Below are 16128 nucleotides of genomic sequence, written 5' to 3' on the forward strand. Positions count from 1 at the left end.
CATGGACGTATTAGTATTAGTATTAGTATTTGTCTTCTATCGTATATCTTTGTTCCCTCAGGACTCTTCGAGCTCACCGATCCCTCCGGACTCTCCTCCGGCCTCATTGAAGTGACTCTGAAGTGGAGCTCCACCTACTTTCCTCCATCATCCTCCATCACGGCCGCCGAGGAGACGGAGAGGACGACCACAGAGCGGCACGAAGAGGACGCGCTGCAGGAGGAAGACACACCCCCCCCTGTCTCACCCTCCGGGTCACAGGTCAGCAGACTCTCTGAACCATCTGAGGGAACGTTGGGTGTGTTTAGCTGCTGAATGTGTTTTTTTCCCATCAGGCCGAGCGGCCGAAACTCAGACCGAGGATGCGAGTGAAGGACGGACCGGCTGTTAGAAAGGTGACATTCACCGATCCGTCAGCTCCAGAGGACCAGGTGAGGATTCTACTGATGAAGAGACGGTCTTGGTCCTGATGGACCTCAGCCTCCTGCCAGAGCAGAGCGGATGATGCGCTTGTCCTTGGCTGTGGCTGCAGCGTACCAGACGGTGATGGAGGAGCAGAGGATGGACTCAATGATGGCTCTGTAGAAATGCACCATCATTGTCTTTGGCAGGTTGAACTTCTTCAGCTGCCTCAGGAAGTACATCCTCTGCTGAGCCTTCTTGGTGATGGAGCTGATGTGGTACAGAGCCCCCCCTCCCCTGCTGGGCTGGGGGAGGGGGGGCTGGTGGTCTGGGGCTGGTTGATGGAGCTGTGGGGGGTGGGGTCAGGACTGTCCCATTGTCCATCAAAGCGACAGTAGAAGTCGTTCAGCTCGTCTGCCAGCCGGAGGTCGTTCATGGAGGGGAAGCAGAGTCACTGGCTGAGAGCCGGTGCTGCAGTAAGGAACAAGAGACGGCACTCTGGTTTCATTCTGTTCTACATCGACTCGATATGAAAGCTTTACTCTCCGTCATAGAGACTTGAACTTGTTTAACTGACAGTAAAAGCTAACAAAGATCGGTACAAGTGGTCATGTGTTATGAAGCCGATCTCAGCTGTTTCCTCTGTTCAGGTGGAGGACGATGCGTCTGCAGACAGGAGAGAGACTTTACCTCCTGTTATAAAGGTACAGAGTCTCTGTATACATATCACTGTGACAGGATAATGAATCATATACAGCAGACACAACAGCCCGCTGTGGTGGAGGAAGTGTTCCGGTCATTCCCTGCAGTAAAGTACTAATAGCACAGTGTAATAATGCTCCACTGCAGCTGGACGTCCTGACTGCAGTGAAAGTGTATGAATGTAGGTAGAGTGTAACACCGAGTGTGGAACCCATCACCTCCTTTTAGATGATGTGAAGACCTGAAAGTCTCTAGAGCCAGTGTTTGCTCGTGTTTGTCCGCTCTGGGCTGCCGTAGAAACATGGCGGTTCAAGATGGCCGACTCCATGGAACACGACCCGCTCCCTCAGTAGATATAAATGTCTTTTTCTAAGCGAAATAAAACACAACAATGATTAGTTTCAGGTGTTAATACACTGATTAAAACATCGTTATGAATATTATATTCCATTGCTGCCAATAAACCCCCTAAATGTGACGCACTGTCCCTTTTAAGAAGTTCATCAGGAACATTCTGGAGTAGATGTATGAACTTCTAGTGTGACTCAGACTCTTCCTCCTGTCTGCAGCAGAACAACTGATGTGTAATAAACCAGTGTGTTCTGTGTGTGCAGCCTTCGTCAGCTCCTCCTCCTCACAGCGCTGCAGAGGAAGAGGATGCAGAAGAAGAAGAGTCTCACTTCTCTGAAGGCCAGCTGGTTCCGGCCGACTCTCGGTCTCATTCTGACGACTCTGAGATCTCTGAGGACATCGTGGAAGGTGAGGAAGTGTTGGTGGATCGAATTAAGGGGTCAAGTGACATGATGAAGACTGTGATGAAGATAAAGCTGGAATAACACTGATAAACACTGAATGTTGTTGCGTGGAGGTTCTCTGCTTGCTATACAAACCCTTTGGTGTTATTTGGATTCACACTAACTCACTGCGAGGTGCAAATGTTTGTGTTTGCTGAGCAGAGCCATGAACACTGAGTGTGTCAATAATCTGCAGAGCAGCCTTCATCAATGTTAACGACATCCCTGTGAGAGCATCGTCTTCTTCTGCTGCTCTAACCGTGTGTGTGTTCACCTCCCTGCTGGATCAGATGTGGACGAGGCCTCGGCAGCCGGAGGAGGTCAGAGCGCCTCCTCTCAGTCCGACAGCGATGACTGCATAGTTCACGGACGGCCGGCGGGGAGGAAGGTCAGTGAACGCCTCGCAGAGGAGCGTTGTGCAGCTTCACTTCTCTTTAGTTTCTGAGTGAACACCATTGAGCTGAAGTCGGTCTGCTGTTGGTAAACAGAAGTTATTCACATTATCCATCAATTTATATCGTTAGAGAAAGAGATGAAAGATTAGGTTTACTGTAACGTTAACATGAGCATCAGATTAATATAACTCTCAGACATTAGGTTTACTGTAACGTCAACATGAGGAGCATCAGGTTAATATAACTCATAGATATTAGGTTTACTGTAACATTAACATGAGCATCAGGTTAATATAACTCATAGATATTAGGTTTACTGTAACATTAAGATGAGGAGCATCAGGTTAATATAACTCATAGATATTAGGTTTACTGTAACATTAACATGAGCATCAGGTTAATATAACTCATAGATATTAGGTTTACTGTAACATTAACATGAGGAGCATCAGGTTAATATAACTCATAGATATTAGGTTTACTGTAACGTTAACATGAGCATCAGGTTAATATAACTCATAGATATTAGGTTTACTGTAACGTTAACATGAGGAGCATCAGGTTATTATAACTCATAGATATTAGGTTTACTGTAACATTAACATGAGGAGCATCAGGTTAATATAACTCATAGATATTAGGTTTACTGTAACGTTAACATGAGGAGCATCAGGTTATTATAACTCATAGATATTAGGTTTACTGTAACATTAACATGAGCATCAGGTTAATATAACTCATAGATATTAGGTTTACTGTAACATTAACATGAGCATCAGGTTAATATAACTCATAGATATTAGGTTTACTGTAACATTAACATGAGCATCAGGTTATTATAACTCATAGATATTAGGTTTACTATAACGTCAACATGAGGAGCATCAGGTTAATATAACTCATAGATATTAGGTTTACTGTAACATTAACATGAGCATCAGGTTAATATAACTCATAGATATTAGGTTTACTGTAACATTAACATGAGGAGCATCAGGTTAATATAACTCATAGATATTAGGTTTACTGTAACGTTAACATGAGGAGCATCAGGTTAATATAACTCATAGATATTAGGTTTACTGTAACGTTAACATGAGGAGCATCAGGTTATTATAACTCATAGATATTAGGTTTACTGTAACATTAACATGAGGAGCATCAGGTTAATATAACTCATAGATATTAGGTTTACTGTAACGTTAACATGAGGAGCATCGGGTTATTATAACTCATAGATATTAGGTTTACTGTAACATTAACATGAGGAGCATCAGGTTATTATAACTCATAGATATTAGGTTTACTGTAACATTAACATGAGCATCAGGTTAATATAACTCATAGATATTAGGTTTACTATAACATTAACATGAGCATCAGGTTAATATAACTCATAGATATTAGGTTTACTGTAACATTAACATGAGCATCAGGTTATTATAACTCATAGATATTAGGTTTACTATAACGTCAACATGAGGAGCATCAGGTTAATATAACTCATAGATATTAGGTTTACTGTAACATTAACATGAGGAGCATCAGGTTAATATAACTCATAGATATTAGGTTTACTGTAACATTAACATGAGGAGCATCAGGTTAATATAACTCATAGATATTAGGTTTACTGTAACATTAACATGAGGAGCATCAGGTTAATATAACTCATAGATATTAGGTTTACTGTAACATTAACATGAGGAGCATCAGGTTAATATAACTCATAGATATTAGGTTTACTGTAACGTCAACATGAGGAGCATCAGGTTAATATAACTCATAGATATTAGGTTTACTGTAACATTAACATGAGCATCAGGTTAATATAACTCATAGATATTAGGTTTACTGTAACATTAACATGAGGAGCATCAGGTTATTATAACTCATAGATATTAGGTTTACTGTAACGTCAACATGAGGAGCATCAGGTTAATATAACTCACAGACATTAGGTTTACTGTAACGTTAACATGAGGAGCATCAGGTTAATATAACTCATAGATATTAGGTTTACTGTAACGTCAACATGAGGAGCATCAGGTTATTATAACTCATAGATATTAGGTTTACTGTAACATTAACATGAGCATCAGGTTAATATAACTCATAGATATTAGGTTTACTGTAATGTTAACATGAGGAGCATCAGGTTAATATAACTCATAGATATTAGGTTTACTGTAACATTAACATGAGGAGCATCAGGTTAATATAACTCATAGATATTAGGTTTACTGTAACATTAACATGAGGAGCATCAGGTTAATATAACTCATAGATATTAGGTTTACTGTAACGTCAACATGAGGAGCATCAGGTTAATATAACTCATAGATATTAGGTTTACTGTAACATTAACATGAGCATCAGGTTAATATAACTCATAGATATTAGGTTTACTGTAACATTAACATGAGGAGCATCAGGTTATTATAACTCATAGATATTAGGTTTACTGTAACGTCAACATGAGGAGCATCAGGTTAATATAACTCACAGACATTAGGTTTACTGTAACGTTAACATGAGGAGCATCAGGTTAATATAACTCATAGATATTAGGTTTACTGTAACGTCAACATGAGGAGCATCAGGTTATTATAACTCATAGATATTAGGTTTACTGTAACATTAACATGAGCATCAGGTTAATATAACTCATAGATATTAGGTTTACTGTAATGTTAACATGAGGAGCATCAGGTTAATATAACTCATAGATATTAGGTTTACTGTAACGTTAACATGAGGAGCATCAGGTTAATATAACTCATAGATATTAGGTTTACTGTAACGTTAACATGAGCATCAGGTTAATATAACTCATAGATATTAGGTTTACTGTAACGTTAACATGAGGAGCATCAGGTTAATATAACTCATAGATATTAGGTTTACTGTAACGTCAACATGAGGAGCATCAGGTTAATATAACTCATAGATATTAGGTTTACTGTAACGTCAACATGAGGAGCATCAGGTTATTATAACTCATAGATATTAGGTTTACTGTAACGTTAACATGAGGAGCATCAGATTAATATAACTCATAGATATTAGGTTTACTGTAACATTAACATGAGGAGCATCAGGTTAATATAACTCATAGATATTAGGTTTACTGTAACATTAACATGAGGAGCATCAGGTTAATATAACTCATAGATATTAGGTTTACTGTAACGTTAACATGAGCATCAGGTTAATATAACTCATAGATATTAGGTTTACTGTAACATTAACATGAGGAGCATCAGGTTAATATAACTCATAGATATTAGGTTTACTGTAACATTAACATGAGGAGCATCAGGTTAATATAACTCATAGATATTAGGTTTACTGTAACGTTAACATGAGGAGCATCAGGTTAATATAACTCACAGATATTAGGTTTACTGTAACATTAACATGAGGAGCATCAGGTTAATATAACTCATAGATATTAGGTTTACTGTAACGTCAACATGAGGAGCATCAGGTTAATATAACTCATAGATATTACGTTTACTGTAACGTTAACATGAGCATCAGGTTAATATAACTCATAGATATTAGGTTTACTGTAACGTTAACATGAGGAGCATCAGGTTAATATAACTCATAGATATTAGGTTTACTGTAACATTAACATGAGGAGCATCAGGTTAATATAACTCATAGATATTAGGTTTACTGTAACATTAACATGAGCATCAGGTTAATATAACTCATAGATATTAGGTTTACTGTAACGTCAACATGAGGAGCATCAGGTTAATATAACTCATAGATATTAGGTTTACTGTAACGTCAACATGAGGAGCATCAGGTTATTATAACTCATAGATATTAGGTTTACTGTAACATTAACATGAGGAGCATCAGGTTAATATAACTCATAGATATTAGGTTTACTGTAACATTAACATGAGGAGCATCAGGTTAATATAACTCACAGATATTAGGTTTACTGTAACATTAACATGAGGAGCATCAGGTTAATATAACTCATAGATATTAGGTTTACTGTAACATTAACATGAGGAGCATCATGTTAATATAACTCACAGATATTAGGTTTACTGTAACATTAACATGAGGAGCATCAGGTTAATATAACTCATAGATATTAGGTTTACTGTAACATTAACATGAGGAGCATCAGGTTAATATAACTCATAGATATTAGGTTTACTGTAACATTAACATGAGGAGCATCAGGTTAATATAACTCATAGATATTAGGTTTACTGTAACATTAACATGAGCATCAGGTTAATATAACTCATAGATATTAGGTTTACTGTAACGTCAACATGAGGAGCATCAGGTTAATATAGCTCATAGATATTAGGTTTACTGTAACGTCAACATGAGGAGCATCAGGTTATTATAACTCATAGATATTAGGTTTACTGTAACATTAACATGAGGAGCATCAGGTTAATATAACTCACAGATATTAGGTTTACTGTAACGTTAACATGAGGAGCATCAGGTTATTATAACTCATAGATATTAGGTTTACTGTAACATTAACATGAGGAGCATCAGGTTAATATAACTCATAGATATTAGGTTTACTGTAACATTAACATGAGGAGCATCATGTTAATATAACTCACAGATATTAGGTTTACTGTAACATTAACATGAGGAGCATCAGGTTAATATAACTCATAGATATTAGGTTTACTGTAACATTAACATGAGGAGCGTCAGGTTAATATAACTCATAGATATTAGGTTTACTGTAACATTAACATGAGGAGCATCAGGTTAATATAACTCATAGATATTAGGTTTACTGTAACATTAACATGAGCATCAGGTTAATATAACTCATAGATATTAGGTTTACTGTAACGTCAACATGAGGAGCATCAGGTTAATATAACTCATAGATATTAGGTTTACTGTAACGTCAACATGAGGAGCATCAGGTTATTATAACTCATAGATATTAGGTTTACTGTAACATTAACATGAGGAGCATCAGGTTAATATAACTCACAGATATTAGGTTTACTGTAACGTTAACATGAGGAGCATCAGGTTATTATAACTCATAGATATTAGGTTTACTGTAACGTCAACATGAGGAGCATCAGGTTAATATAACTCATAGATATTAGGTTTACTGTAACGTCAACATGAGGAGCATCAGGTTATTATAACTCATAGATATTAGGTTTACTGTAACATTAACATGAGGAGCATCAGGTTAATATAACTCATAGATATTAGGTTTACTGTAACATTAACATGAGGAGCATCAGGTTAATATAACTCACAGATATTAGGTTTACTGTAACATTAACATGAGGAGCATCAGGTTAATATAACTCATAGATATTAGGTTTACTGTAACATTAACATGAGGAGCATCAGGTTAATATAACTCATAGATATTAGGTTTACTGTAACATTAACATGAGGAGCATCAGGTTAATATAACTCATAGATATTAGGTTTACTGTAACATTAACATGAGGAGCATCAGGTTAATATAACTCATAGATATTAGGTTTACTGTAACATTAACATGAGGAGCATCAGGTTATTATAACTCATAGATATTAGGTTTACTGTAACGTCAACATGAGGAGCATCAGGTTAATATAACTCACAGACATTAGGTTTACTGTAACGTTAACATGAGGAGCATCAGGTTAATATAACTCATAGATATTAGGTTTACTGTAACGTCAACATGAGGAGCATCAGGTTATTATAACTCATAGATATTAGGTTTACTGTAACATTAACATGAGCATCAGGTTAATATAACTCATAGATATTAGGTTTACTGTAATGTTAACATGAGGAGCATCAGGTTAATATAACTCATAGATATTAGGTTTACTGTAACGTTAACATGAGGAGCATCAGGTTAATATAACTCATAGATATTAGGTTTACTGTAACGTTAACATGAGCATCAGGTTAATATAACTCATAGATATTAGGTTTACTGTAACGTTAACATGAGGAGCATCAGGTTAATATAACTCATAGATATTAGGTTTACTGTAACGTCAACATGAGGAGCATCAGGTTAATATAACTCATAGATATTAGGTTTACTGTAACGTCAACATGAGGAGCATCAGGTTATTATAACTCATAGATATTAGGTTTACTGTAACGTTAACATGAGGAGCATCAGATTAATATAACTCATAGATATTAGGTTTACTGTAACATTAACATGAGGAGCATCAGGTTAATATAACTCATAGATATTAGGTTTACTGTAACATTAACATGAGGAGCATCAGGTTAATATAACTCATAGATATTAGGTTTACTGTAACGTTAACATGAGCATCAGGTTAATATAACTCATAGATATTAGGTTTACTGTAACATTAACATGAGGAGCATCAGGTTAATATAACTCATAGATATTAGGTTTACTGTAACATTAACATGAGGAGCATCAGGTTAATATAACTCATAGATATTAGGTTTACTGTAACGTTAACATGAGGAGCATCAGGTTAATATAACTCACAGATATTAGGTTTACTGTAACATTAACATGAGGAGCATCAGGTTAATATAACTCACAGATATTAGGTTTACTGTAACATTAACATGAGGAGCATCAGGTTAATATAACTCATAGATATTAGGTTTACTGTAACATTAACATGAGGAGCATCATGTTAATATAACTCACAGATATTAGGTTTACTGTAACATTAACATGAGGAGCATCAGGTTAATATAACTCATAGATATTAGGTTTACTGTAACATTAACATGAGGAGCATCAGGTTAATATAACTCATAGATATTAGGTTTACTGTAACATTAACATGAGGAGCATCAGGTTAATATAACTCATAGATATTAGGTTTACTGTAACATTAACATGAGCATCAGGTTAATATAACTCATAGATATTAGGTTTACTGTAACGTCAACATGAGGAGCATCAGGTTAATATAACTCATAGATATTAGGTTTACTGTAATGTCAACATGAGGAGCATCAGGTTATTATAACTCATAGATATTAGGTTTACTGTAACATTAACATGAGGAGCATCAGGTTAATATAACTCACAGATATTAGGTTTACTGTAACGTTAACATGAGGAGCATCAGGTTATTATAACTCATAGATATTAGGTTTACTGTAACATTAACATGAGGAGCATCAGGTTAATATAACTCATAGATATTAGGTTTACTGTAACATTAACATGAGGAGCATCATGTTAATATAACTCATAGATATTAGGTTTACTGTAACATTAACATGAGGAGCATCAGGTTAATATAACTCATAGATATTAGGTTTACTGTAACATTAACATGAGGAGCATCAGGTTAATATAACTCATAGATATTAGGTTTACTGTAACATTAACATGAGCATCAGGTTAATATAACTCATAGATATTAGGTTTACTGTAACGTCAACATGAGGAGCATCAGGTTAATATAACTCATAGATATTAGGTTTACTGTAACGTCAACATGAGGAGCATCAGGTTATTATAACTCATAGATATTAGGTTTACTGTAACATTAACATGAGGAGCATCAGGTTAATATAACTCACAGATATTAGGTTTACTGTAACGTTAACATGAGGAGCATCAGGTTATTATAACTCATAGATATTAGGTTTACTGTAACATTAACATGAGGAGCATCAGGTTAATATAACTCATAGATATTAGGTTTACTGTAACATTAACATGAGGAGCATCATGTTAATATAACTCACAGATATTAGGTTTACTGTAACATTAACATGAGGAGCATCAGGTTAATATAACTCATAGATATTAGGTTTACTGTAACATTAACATGAGGAGCATCAGGTTAATATAACTCATAGATATTAGGTTTAGTCTAACGTCAACATGAGGAGCATCAGGTTAATATAACTCATAGATATTAGGTTTACTGTAACATTAACATGAGGAGCATCAGGTTAATATAACTCACAGATATTAGGTTTACTGTAACATTAACATGAGGAGCATCAGGTTAATATAACTCAGATATTAGGTTTACTGTAACATTAACATGAGGAGCATCAGGTTATTATAACTCATAGATATTAGGTTTACTGTAACGTTAACATGAGGAGCATCAGGTTAATATAACTCATAGATATTAGGTTTACTGTAACGTTAACATGAGGAGCATCAGATTAATATAACTCATAGATATTAGGTTTACTGTAACATTAACATGAGCATCAGGTTAATATAACTCATAGATATTAGGTTTACTGTAACATTAACATGAGGAGCATCAGGTTAATATAACTCATAGATATTAGGTTTACTGTAACGTTAACATGAGGAGCATCAGGTTAATATAACTCATAGATATTAGGTTTACTGTAACATTAACATGAGCATCAGGTTAATATAACTCATAGATATTAGGTTTACTGTAACATTAACATGAGGAGCATCAGGTTAATATAACTCATAGATATTAGGTTTACTGTAACATTAACATGAGGAGCATCAGGTTAATATAACTCATAGATATTAGGTTTACTGTAACGTTAACATGAGCATCAGGTTAATATAACTCATAGATATTAGGTTTACTGTAACGTCAACATGAGGAGCATCAGGTTAATATAACTCATAGATATTAGGTTTACTGTAACATTAACATGAGCATCAGGTTAATATAACTCATAGATATTAGGTTTACTGTAACGTTAACATGAGCATCATGTTAATATAACTCACAGATATTAGGTTTACTGTAACATTAACATGAGGAGCATCAGGTTAATATAACTCATAGATATTAGGTTTACTGTAACATTAACATGAGGAGCATCAGGTTAATATAACTCATAGATATTAGGTTTACTGTAACATTAACATGAGGAGCATCAGGTTAATATAACTCATAGATATTAGGTTTACTGTAACATTAACATGAGCATCAGGTTAATATAACTCATAGATATTAGGTTTACTGTAACGTCAACATGAGGAGCATCAGGTTAATATAGCTCATAGATATTAGGTTTACTGTAACGTCAACATGAGGAGCATCAGGTTATTATAACTCATAGATATTAGGTTTACTGTAACATTAACATGAGGAGCATCAGGTTAATATAACTCACAGATATTAGGTTTACTGTAACGTTAACATGAGGAGCATCAGGTTATTATAACTCATAGATATTAGGTTTACTGTAACATTAACATGAGGAGCATCAGGTTAATATAACTCATAGATATTAGGTTTACTGTAACATTAACATGAGGAGCATCATGTTAATATAACTCACAGATATTAGGTTTACTGTAACATTAACATGAGGAGCATCAGGTTAATATAACTCATAGATATTAGGTTTACTGTAACATTAACATGAGGAGCATCAGGTTAATATAACTCATAGATATTAGGTTTACTGTAACATTAACATGAGGAGCATCAGGTTAATATAACTCATAGATATTAGGTTTACTGTAACATTAACATGAGCATCAGGTTAATATAACTCATAGATATTAGGTTTACTGTAACGTCAACATGAGGAGCATCAGGTTAATATAACTCATAGATATTAGGTTTACTGTAACGTCAACATGAGGAGCATCAGGTTATTATAACTCATAGATATTAGGTTTACTGTAACATTAACATGAGGAGCATCAGGTTAATATAACTCACAGATATTAGGTTTACTGTAACGTTAACATGAGGAGCATCAGGTTATTATAACTCATAGATATTAGGTTTACTGTAACGTCAACATGAGGAGCATCAGGTTAATATAACTCATAGATATTAGGTTTACTGTAACGTCAACATGAGGAGCATCAGGTTATTATAACTCATAGATATTAGGTTTACTGTAACATTAACATGAGGAGCATCAGGTTAATATAACTCATAGATATTAGGTTTACTGTAACATTAACATGAGGAGCATCAGGTTAATATAACTCACAGATATTAGGTTTACTGTAACATTAACATGAGGAGCATCAGGTTAATATAACTCATAGATATTAGGTTTACTGTAACATTAACATGAGGAGCATCAGGTTAATATAACTCATAGATATTAGGTTTACTGTAACATTAACATGAGGAGCATCAGGTTAATATAACTCATAGATATTAGGTTTACTGTAACATTAACATGAGGAGCATCAGGTTAATATAACTCATAGATATTAGGTTTACTGTAACATTAACATGAGGAGCATCAGGTTATTATAACTCATAGATATTAGGTTTACTGTAACGTCAACATGAGGAGCATCAGGTTAATATAACTCACAGACATTAGGTTTACTGTAACGTTAACATGAGGAGCATCAGGTTAATATAACTCATAGATATTAGGTTTACTGTAACGTCAACATGAGGAGCATCAGGTTATTATAACTCATAGATATTAGGTTTACTGTAACATTAACATGAGCATCAGGTTAATATAACTCATAGATATTAGGTTTACTGTAATGTTAACATGAGGAGCATCAGGTTAATATAACTCATAGATATTAGGTTTACTGTAACGTTAACATGAGGAGCATCAGGTTAATATAACTCATAGATATTAGGTTTACTGTAACGTTAACATGAGCATCAGGTTAATATAACTCATAGATATTAGGTTTACTGTAACGTTAACATGAGGAGCATCAGGTTAATATAACTCATAGATATTAGGTTTACTGTAACGTCAACATGAGGAGCATCAGGTTAATATAACTCATAGATATTAGGTTTACTGTAACGTCAACATGAGGAGCATCAGGTTATTATAACTCATAGATATTAGGTTTACTGTAACGTTAACATGAGGAGCATCAGATTAATATAACTCATAGATATTAGGTTTACTGTAACATTAACATGAGGAGCATCAGGTTAATATAACTCATAGATATTAGGTTTACTGTAACATTAACATGAGGAGCATCAGGTTAATATAACTCATAGATATTAGGTTTACTGTAACGTTAACATGAGCATCAGGTTAATATAACTCATAGATATTAGGTTTACTGTAACATTAACATGAGGAGCATCAGGTTAATATAACTCATAGATATTAGGTTTACTGTAACATTAACATGAGGAGCATCAGGTTAATATAACTCATAGATATTAGGTTTACTGTAACGTTAACATGAGGAGCATCAGGTTAATATAACTCACAGATATTAGGTTTACTGTAACATTAACATGAGGAGCATCAGGTTAATATAACTCACAGATATTAGGTTTACTGTAACATTAACATGAGGAGCATCAGGTTAATATAACTCATAGATATTAGGTTTACTGTAACATTAACATGAGGAGCATCATGTTAATATAACTCACAGATATTAGGTTTACTGTAACATTAACATGAGGAGCATCAGGTTAATATAACTCATAGATATTAGGTTTACTGTAACATTAACATGAGGAGCATCAGGTTAATATAACTCATAGATATTAGGTTTACTGTAACATTAACATGAGGAGCATCAGGTTAATATAACTCATAGATATTAGGTTTACTGTAACATTAACATGAGCATCAGGTTAATATAACTCATAGATATTAGGTTTACTGTAACGTCAACATGAGGAGCATCAGGTTAATATAACTCATAGATATTAGGTTTACTGTAACGTCAACATGAGGAGCATCAGGTTATTATAACTCATAGATATTAGGTTTACTGTAACATTAACATGAGGAGCATCAGGTTAATATAACTCACAGATATTAGGTTTACTGTAACGTTAACATGAGGAGCATCAGGTTATTATAACTCATAGATATTAGGTTTACTGTAACATTAACATGAGGAGCATCAGGTTAATATAACTCATAGATATTAGGTTTACTGTAACATTAACATGAGGAGCATCATGTTAATATAACTCATAGATATTAGGTTTACTGTAACATTAACATGAGGAGCATCAGGTTAATATAACTCATAGATATTAGGTTTACTGTAACATTAACATGAGGAGCATCAGGTTAATATAACTCATAGATATTAGGTTTACTGTAACATTAACATGAGCATCAGGTTAATATAACTCATAGATATTAGGTTTACTGTAACGTCAACATGAGGAGCATCAGGTTAATATAACTCATAGATATTAGGTTTACTGTAACGTCAACATGAGGAGCATCAGGTTATTATAACTCATAGATATTAGGTTTACTGTAACATTAACATGAGGAGCATCAGGTTAATATAACTCACAGATATTAGGTTTACTGTAACGTTAACATGAGGAGCATCAGGTTATTATAACTCATAGATATTAGGTTTACTGTAACATTAACATGAGGAGCATCAGGTTAATATAACTCATAGATATTAGGTTTACTGTAACATTAACATGAGGAGCATCATGTTAATATAACTCACAGATATTAGGTTTACTGTAACATTAACATGAGGAGCATCAGGTTAATATAACTCATAGATATTAGGTTTACTGTAACATTAACATGAGGAGCATCAGGTTAATATAACTCATAGATATTAGGTTTACTCTAACGTCAACATGAGGAGCATCAGGTTAATATAACTCATAGATATTAGGTTTACTGTAACATTAACATGAGGAGCATCAGGTTAATATAACTCACAGATATTAGGTTTACTGTAACATTAACATGAGGAGCATCAGGTTAATATAACTCAGATATTAGGTTTACTGTAACATTAACATGAGGAGCATCAGGTTATTATAACTCATAGATATTAGGTTTACTGTAACGTTAACATGAGGAGCATCAGGTTAATATAACTCATAGATATTAGGTTTACTGTAACGTTAACATGAGGAGCATCAGATTAATATAACTCATAGATATTAGGTTTACTGTAACATTAACATGAGCATCAGGTTAATATAACTCATAGATATTAGGTTTACTGTAACATTAACATGAGGAGCATCAGGTTAATATAACTCATAGATATTAGGTTTACTGTAACGTTAACATGAGGAGCATCAGGTTAATATAACTCATAGATATTAGGTTTACTGTAACATTAACATGAGCATCAGGTTAATATAACTCATAGATATTAGGTTTACTGTAACATTAACATGAGGAGCATCAGGTTAATATAACTCATAGATATTAGGTTTACTGTAACATTAACATGAGGAGCATCAGGTTAATATAACTCATAGATATTAGGTTTACTGTAACGTTAACATGAGCATCAGGTTAATATAACTCATAGATATTAGGTTTACTGTAACGTCAACATGAGGAGCATCAGGTTAATATAACTCATAGATATTAGGTTTACTGTAACATTAACATGAGCATCAGGTTAATATAACTCATAGATATTAGGTTTACTGTAACGTTAACATGAGCATCAGGTTAATATAACTCATAGATATTAGGTTTACTGTAACGTCAACATGAGGAGCATCAGGTTAATATAACTCATAGATATTAGGTTTACTGTAACATTAACATGAGCATCAGGTTATTATAACTCATAGATATTAGGTTTATTGTAACATTAACATGAGCATCAGGTTAATATAACTCATAGATATTAGGTTTACTGTAACATTAACATGAGGAGCATCAGGTTATTATAACTCATAGATATTAGGTTTACTGTAACGTTAACATGAGGAGCATCAGGTTATTATAACTCATAGATATTAGGTTTACTGTAACGTTAACATGAGGAGCATCAGGTTAATATAACTCATAGATATTAGGTTTACTGTAACGTTAACATGAGGAGCATCAGGTTAATATAACTCACAGATATTAGGTTTACTGTAACGTTGGTATGTGGTTGTCTAGAGGAGGAGCAGCTGCAC

At 34.1% G+C, this 16128-nt stretch overlaps 1 protein-coding gene across 1 annotated transcript in view; it reads left to right on the forward strand.

Annotated features, from left to right (window-relative positions):
* rpgrip1l (RPGRIP1 like) overlaps positions 1–16128 on the forward strand; it is a 43024-nt gene that overhangs the window by 22387 nt on the left and 4509 nt on the right. The window contains exons 17-21 of the mRNA XM_079274286.1: positions 62–261; positions 336–431; positions 1053–1106; positions 1719–1863; positions 2189–2286. Coding sequence (XP_079130412.1) covers positions 62–261; positions 336–431; positions 1053–1106; positions 1719–1863; positions 2189–2286 — 593 coding nt within the window. The remainder of the gene's footprint in view (positions 1–61; positions 262–335; positions 432–1052; positions 1107–1718; positions 1864–2188; positions 2287–16128) is intronic.

Source organism: Melanostigma gelatinosum (genome assembly GCF_949748355.1).
Source record: "Melanostigma gelatinosum genome assembly, chromosome: 1".
In the NCBI taxonomy this organism is placed as follows: Eukaryota; Metazoa; Chordata; class Actinopteri; order Perciformes; family Zoarcidae; genus Melanostigma; species Melanostigma gelatinosum.